At 43.4% G+C, this 8,164-nt stretch overlaps 1 protein-coding gene across 1 annotated transcript in view; it reads right to left on the bottom strand.

Moving 5' to 3' along the window:
* Positions 1-489: 489 nt before the first annotated feature.
* Positions 490-8,164, bottom strand: part of LOC310779595 (B-cell scaffold protein with ankyrin repeats-like) — a gene marked incomplete at its 3' end in the record, with an annotated part of 34,211 nt that continues 26,536 nt past the window's right edge. The window contains exons 10-15 of the mRNA XM_083640113.1: positions 7,121-7,183; positions 3,666-3,847; positions 2,110-2,173; positions 1,037-1,066; positions 722-801; positions 490-522 (exon numbers count right to left, since the gene is read on the bottom strand). Of these exons, the coding sequence (XP_083496239.1) occupies positions 490-522; positions 722-801; positions 1,037-1,066; positions 2,110-2,173; positions 3,666-3,847; positions 7,121-7,183 (452 nt within the window). The remainder of the gene's footprint in view (positions 523-721; positions 802-1,036; positions 1,067-2,109; positions 2,174-3,665; positions 3,848-7,120; positions 7,184-8,164) is intronic.

The following is an 8,164-nucleotide window of genomic DNA, read 5'->3' as shown; positions in this document are numbered from 1 at the left end:
GTTTAAGAAATAGGCTGATATATGTTGGAATTATTTATTTATCAAAAGTTACAAAGTGGTTGTTGACACGGTAATGTTGAATTTAAAATAATTAATAAAGTGATAATGATTCAAATGCTAATCATTCATTGTTAAAATGGTTTTGCTATGTGTCACAGGTCAAGCTGCATACATTGTACATTATGTACTAAAACTCACATTCCTGTATGAATCATTACTTTCATCTTAGAAGAGGAAATGAGAGGTGAACAATCAATGGGTGATAAATCAGTAATCAGCATATTATGAGATCTTCCCTGAGATACAAAAGCAAGACGATTAGACAAATCCCTGGAATAATCACCGGAAGAACTGAATCTTTGTTGACAGACGGGGCCTGTAAATATATAAAATATGATACAACTGATGAGAATACAAATGTAAATGAGAAAACGTGCTTGGCCAGCTTTTAGGTTGCCGTATATGCCAGAATGGTCTTCACACTTACCTTTACCGTTTGTCAGCTTTCCAGAGGAAATTTGACTGCAACAAAATTCAGTGGGATATTTGTCATAAAAACATTTGTGCTCGTCTGACTTCAGTGCATTTATGCCTGACAAACTTAAGCAAACAACTTAATAATTAGTAATTATGTTTAGATAATAATAATAAAATAAAAATAATTATAATGCTAATTGTCATTGCTACCATGCTCTCCCCTGGCCAGTGAAGTCAAACTTACATGCTGCCCTTTCAGAGGCTTGCTGTAAAAATCGGACTCCGGCGCGTGGCTTTTTCTCCGGCATTCGGTCACAGCAACAGCTGGGGGAAAGGATCCAATGTAGGATCAGGATGCACAGAGAATTGTTCAGTAAGAGAAATGAAAGACTCCCATTTAGTGGCGAGTGAAACTCAGCAGATCAAAACAAGCTCTTTGGGGATTTGAGAAAATAACATTTCCCCTAGAGGATTCATTCTGCACCACTGCGACTGGGACTGGAGAAAATGCAAAGGCACACAAGCACAGGTTTTCTCTGTGAAGATGGAGATGACTCACTTGGCGTGTGATGAACGATGTTGATTTGATCTGGCGGGGGGAGAGAAGAAGAGTTGATTTTATCTGGCGGGGGGAGAGAAGAAGAGTTGCTGAGCCATTTTAGCACATTCATTTGTAAGCTGGTTGCAGCAGTATAACTTTCAGTGCGCCTTTAATGTTTTATGGATATGTTACGGACACCAGCTGGCGTCCATTTTGCCTTTCATCAACCCCCCTCCTTTCTATTATTCTTCATGGAGCAATGATTTATAATATATAAGATAGCAGCTTATGCTCTGGTGGTTATTTACTGTGTGGTATGCCGCCTCGCCTGGGAGATAAAGACTATAGATCCCATGATTCCTGGGTGTGACGTCATTCTCTGCCGAGATGCTTGGCGCGTGGTGATTACCTTATTACACACAAACCATGGACGCCGAGCCGGTAACAAGCAGTTGGAATGCAAAATGCCGACGGGCTAACACGCCGCTGACACAGAGAGCAACGGCCAATAATAATAATAATAATAATACATTTGATGTAAAAATTGCCTTTCTCGAGCTCAAGGACACTGTACAGCATAAAAATACAATAAAAAAGCAGTATGAAAAAAATAAAATAAAAAAGGGACTAAAACAGTGTATGGGATACACGGACACACAGCAGAAGTATTGGATGTTTTCCTGATCCTCATCTTTGAGGATCAGGGGTTTGCTTACTCTATTCCAGTGTGCTAGCCAATTTGAGCCATTTAGATTATCTACAGCCCGAACATGCTCAAGACATCGTCAAGCACATACGGAAGTACCCTGGTTTATTCAAGGACACCCCCAGTCTCACCAACCTAGTCTCGCATGACGTAGATACAGGGGAGGCTGCCCCTATGAAGCAGAACCCATATCGAGTTCCACTTTATAGGCAAGACGCAATTTTGGGTTCCGTATCTTGTCCAAGGACACTTCGACATGTGGACTGGAGGAGCCGGGGATCGAACCACCAACCTAAGTAGTGGACGACCCGCTCTACCTCCTGAGCCACAGCCGCCACGTAGAGGGAAGGTTGGACTTACATGTCCAAAATGAAGGAATATTTACCATAAACACTGTCATCATCTTGTCTGCTGTTGATGATACTTGCTCTCAGCTGATGCAATTTCTCCTGTGGAGTAAAAAAGATGCCTTCAACACTTCTGTACACCGACATAAACATCCATTCATTCACACTTTATTAGGGGTTCAAGCCCCTTAGGGGGTGGAACCTGTTCATCAATGACCATGCGTACCGAATTGTTTGCGATTCGACCAAAAGGGGGCACCCCAAACTCCAAATATGGGCATGGCCTAACACAAAAACGTTCGGAACTCCACACCCAATGATCACCGTTCAATGATGGTGAAACTTGGCAGATATATAAAGGGATATATTTGGACCATCTCCTCAGAACCACTGACACTTTTTTGCGATGTCATGCAGTACCGTCCAGAAAAGGCTTGAACCCCTTTCATGACCGCTTGTGGCTATATTTGAATGCTGTCTTTGAGGTTCAAACTAGCTGTGTTGTTGTGCACACTGGCTGACAAAAGGAATAGAGCAGATGTGTCCAAAATCTTGGGAGCAACCACAGCTGGCGCCAACATGGAGGACTAGTGAAGCTGTGTGCAAATATGGCTAAATATATTCAACCTAGAGAAAGAGATATCTAAAGATTGTTGTGGTATGAGTAACCTATGACAGTTTGGTCATGTTATAACTAAAAGTGAATGGTCCAATTAAGTATTTCTAAATGTAGGTTACTGTGACAGTAAACAACTGTCTTGCCTTTCTTACTGTGTGTTCACACCGGGGGGATTTTCGCAAATTCGAGATGAGATTACATACAAAGTCAATGCAAATGTAGATGTGATTTCACCCCGGGCAGTGTGAATGAGGCAAGTCACGCACATTTTCACGGCGCGAATGACGCTCAAGTTGTGCCAAATAATTCGCGTGAGCAAATTGTGAAGCTTTTATTCCGCCTTGGTGTGAACGCACAGTGATGGTTAGCTAGCATTGCATTGCGCTCTCATTTTAGTGTAGAGCATCAGGATTTACGAACGTTACGTACCCAAAGTCAATGCAGACATGCTTTTCACCCCGGGTGGCGCGAATGTGTCGAATGACATCGCGTGAATGACATCGCGTGAATGACATTGCGAGTTGAAGCGAGTCGAGCGAGTAAAGCCATTGGTGTGTCAACACACAGTAACGGCGATGATTAGCTGACCAGCTAGCTAGTTAACCAGCTATATGTTATCTAAAAACAAAATCAATCAACACAGACATGTTGTGTGTAGATATATGATGTAGTATATGACTGAGGATGCTATGTAAAGCTCTTTCAGTAAACTAACCACGTTGAATTCTGTTGGGACAATAAGAAGTTCTCAGACAACATCGTTGCCCAAATTCTTTGGACCAATATGGCCGCCAGCGGGTGTGCTAGCCCTCTGTCTCTTTGAGGACAATAACTATCGTACGCCAGCTGCTTTTTGTTGTTTGTTGACAGCCTCTTAGACGGCTTTTTAGAACCATTTTCTTCACTTGGACAAGCGAGCTTGATGTTTCCTCCCTGGGCTTTTGTGTGCATTGTGAATGTGCCACAGTGTGATACCTGCTGGATGCTGTCCATGCTCTTCTGAACCCGCTGCCAGTCACTAAAGCGCTCCAGGGCCTCGTCCATAGTGAGAGAGCCTCCCTTCACCCTCTCCTGCAGCTCGATGAGCTGCTGCAGGCCGGGCGTCTGGCTGGGCACAAAGGTGTCGTAGGTGGAAGAGATGCTGTCTCGCCCACGCGCTGCAAAAACACAAGCACAGACAAGCACAGACAAGCACAGACAAGCACAGACAAGCATGCAGAATGATCAGCTGCTGTCAGAACAAAACCCCAAAAAGTGTAAAGTGGCGATAGGCTACTGTATGTAAGTAAAATTGAACATAACATACCCCTCCCCTCAACGCTCACGAGCACGCACGCACGCACGCACGCACGCACGCACGCACGCACACACACACACACACACACACACACACACACACACACACACACACACACACACACACACACACACACACACACACACACACACACACACACACACACACACACACAGCTCTAGACAAGAAACCCTCTTCATGCTGTTTTTTGGACAAAGCCAGTTTGTTGCCTCTAGCAGCGAGACGGTTGTGTGCTTGTGCCAGCTTGGTCGCCAGAATAAAATGTTGGCATTGTACGTTTCTGCGGATACGTAGAATATCAACGTTTCTGAACTTTAAATACTTTATTATCAACATTTCTACATACGTGTATATCAACGTTATAGAGTCTGCTATTGAAATACGGCGAGTAAGGCTGTTGTGGTCAGGGTGGATGGAGACAGGGTGGAAACACTTGTCTTTCACACCAGAGGGCCGTGTTCACGTCCCAACGTTTTCAAAGTCTACATTTCAACCGTAAGTCACATTTAGCATTTCTGTTATTGAAACCATAACCCAAACCATAACCATAACCAAGCTGTTTTACTTGCCTAAGAATAACCCAAGTCATTTTACTACTACAACATAACCAATGTTGTTAAAGTTGTTTTATTTGCGTTTAACAGATTTTTTTCACTTTTATACTTGATTACATTTCAGAGCCTGTCATTTTTTTTACTTTTACTTGAGTAAACAAGTCGAATCAGTACTTCTACTTTTACCAGAGCCTTTTTTTTTTACACAAGTAACTGTACTTCTACTTAAGTAAAGAATGTGTGTACTTTTCCCATCTCTGGCCCTGACCGACCAGAGGAGGCGCTGGTACAGCAACCAGGACACATAACCTCAATCCGCCTTCCCACTCCTACGCAGACACAGCCAATCGTGCCTGTATGGACGCCTGACCAAGCCGGCGGTAACACAGGGGCGCGAACCTGCGACCCTTGTGTTGGTAGGCAGGGAATCTATCGCTACACTACCCGGACGCCCTAACGTTGAAAGTTTAAATTGAGATTGAATTGTCCGTGGCTTGCAGAAACATAAGATGCAGATGTTTTGTTTCAAATTGACGTTGAGATTGTACGTATGCCTGATTTGCAGACAGACACGTAAAATGCAATGTTTTATTCTGACAACTGCTCGTGCAGCATGCGAGAGACAGGAATTTGACTATTTATGTGACAACAACAAGGTAGTTTTCATGTGGCTTTTCAGGTAGTTTTTCAGGTAGTTTTCATGTGGTTTAAAAAACATTTTGAAAGAGAATGTATAGAATTAAAGATGAGCCTTTTTATTTATAATGGGACAAAAGAGGGAAATCAGGAAAGTAAGATGAATATTCCCAGAAAAGGTTAATGTGATTTTGTGATCTATCATTTCAATCATCTGGATGGCAAAACCATTTTCTAGGGGACTATGGTAATCCGGTGACCTGCCACACAACGTCACCCACCGCACAGCAACACAGGCAGGCGCCTCTGTATCTTTGCAATGCCAGATGCAGCGGTTCTTGCACACTTTTCCACAATTTCCTCTATTCTTCTAATTGTCTTGGCACCAAACTGCGCTTATCTCTTCCTTGTATTGCTCATTTGATATTATATCCATGTGTGTATTCTGTTTGTCTTTTCCCCATCTGAATCCGATATACTTTTGCTGTTGCAACAACCTAATAATATCCCCACTGGGATCATTTAAGTTGAATCTAATCTGATCTAAAGAGCGATGCTGCTCCACTTTGACTCCGCCAGCACGGTCAGGTGGCCCGGTGCCGAGAGCTCGAGACAGCAATTGCGTAAAACACCACATGTAGCTGTGGATGGGATTATCCTAGGATGTTATCTTGTACAGTAGGCTATAGTATGTAATTTTAACCAGATAGAATTATTGTGGTCCTGACCTCTGAGGTAAAAACGTCCAGAAAATGACCAAATCTGCACTGGTAGGCCTACTGTCCGGATAGGAGGACATCCGGGGACATTTCAGGGGGAAGGTGCCAGCCGGGGACACAGCATCAATTCCAGGGACGCCAGAAAGGTTATTGACAGTAGGCTACCAATGACTCAACAAGGATTGCAGCATGCCCAGTGTTTGGGTCCTACAGAAAAGATACAGTACCCCCTGCTCACAGAGACTAACTGCTTTACCTGACAACCTGCTTTACCAAAGAGACAGTACCCCCTGCTCACAGAGACTAGGACCAACTGCTTTACCTGACAACCTGCTTTACCAAAGGAAGTCAGATGATCTTTTCTGACTTGTGGCCACAGATACGTAATTAAACTGCTTAACTTTTCATTCAAGGAAGCCCTCTCTTCATTCTACAAAAGTTCCTTCACCAGGTGGTGAGAAACCTCTTCTCACGCTTGATCAGAGACCCGGCCTGAACACATCTACATGTCAATATTCGGTTATAGTGATAGCTCCACCTACTGACACCAGGAAATGACATGTTTTATACTATTTCAAGGCCAGCCCATTTTCAAGATGCTCCCAAACCCCCCTCGGACCTGATCATTGCAGGCACAAAGGCTCAAAAGCTTATTGCAGGCACAAAGGCTCAAAAGCTTATTGCAGGCACAAAGGCTCAAAAGCTTATTGCAGGCACAAAGGCTCAAAAGCTTTGATCTCAAGCAAAACAGGTAAACGGCAAGACCCTCTTATTATTACAGCATCATGATATCTCTGCAGCAGACATTTCTGCTGGCATTCTAGATTTGACTGTTTATGTCAATACGCCTATTTACATCCCACCCAAATCAGCCATTTTGTGTCTAAAAGGCAGAAATGGGTGATTTGGGTGAGGCTAATTACGGGCTATGCTGTGGCGATGGGAGGGGTGGGGGGGGTGTGTGCCTGAGTGTTCAAGGAGGTACATTGTTGGAATTGTCACTGGCTGACATTAAAAGTAATAATAGGTTACACTTACATAATGTCACTTTTCTGTACTAAACAATAGAGTAGTTCTAAAAAGTGCTTGACATGCTCATGTAGAACTTGATGTAACAATTTGGTGTAACAATTTCAAACAGAAAAACAAAAATCAATTTGATGTAAGAGCAAATGTTTATCTAACATTGCCATTAAGTCTCACCTTGCTTAGTGGGAAGAGAGTACAGCATATCCGAGTCGCCCTGTGGTGTCTTCTTCTGGAACACTGCAAACACAAAGCAGCCGACAGTAAGTAAGTATTATATACATTTTTCCAGACACTTGGCTTACAGTTACATTCACTTTTACAAGCACAGCAGTCATTACGAGGCTGCCACAAGCCTGAGCTGATACTGCAAAGTTGTACTCTTGTATTCTAAGAGATCTTCCACAAGATGGCGCCATACACTCAATAAAATATGAACCTGTGGATGGACTGGTCAAAGCTGAATGTGAATACCCAGAAGGCTATTATTAATATATTTTTCAATGGGTTTCGAAAATACTCTTTAATGAAATCTGAAAACGTGCGAAATAACATAACTGATTTGGTATTTCACAGCATTCCTCAGCAGCATTTAGACAGACATGTATCAAATCAGAGAGATAGATACCCTGGATGATGCTATATTGATTGGGTAGGAAGCACTTAGAATGAAATGCTGCACTATTTTGCTGAGCCGGGCATTTCTTCCCTTGCCAGCGGTGGTGGAATTGCCTTAAGGCAGCGGCTTTGTGACCAATACTGGATTACAATTCTACATCCACAGCACTGGAAGAGCCTCCCACCTCCGGCGCTTTCCTCCATGACAGCAGTGCTCCCCCCCCCCCCCCCCCACACTTCATTTCAAACATGGCCTCCGTCTCTGTGTTGCCATGTAATACAAAACCTCTCTGTGGCTACATTCAAAATGAATCATTGAGTGGATCCGATGTATTTCAGGGGGAATCGGCGCAGCAATTACTTTGCTTTGCCTTTGAACGCGTGTGCAGTACTCTCAATCTCCACGGAGTACGCACCCGTTTCACTCTTCGTAGGGATATATAGTCTCAAAATTTCATTCCGATTTCAGCGTTTCAATCTTATTGCGCTGGAGATGAGACATCTCCTCATTATTTCCACTTGTACAGTGTTCTCTAGTAACTGGCACAGCGCCTACAGTAATCCTCCAGCAAGCCTGGTCTCTCCTCTCTCACATCCCCTCAC

The sequence above is a fragment of the Poromitra crassiceps genome, assembly GCF_964638095.1.
Source record: "Poromitra crassiceps genome assembly, chromosome: 7".
In the NCBI taxonomy this organism is placed as follows: domain Eukaryota; kingdom Metazoa; phylum Chordata; class Actinopteri; order Beryciformes; family Melamphaidae; genus Poromitra; species Poromitra crassiceps.
This window is presented reverse-complemented; position numbering and strand designations above follow the sequence as displayed.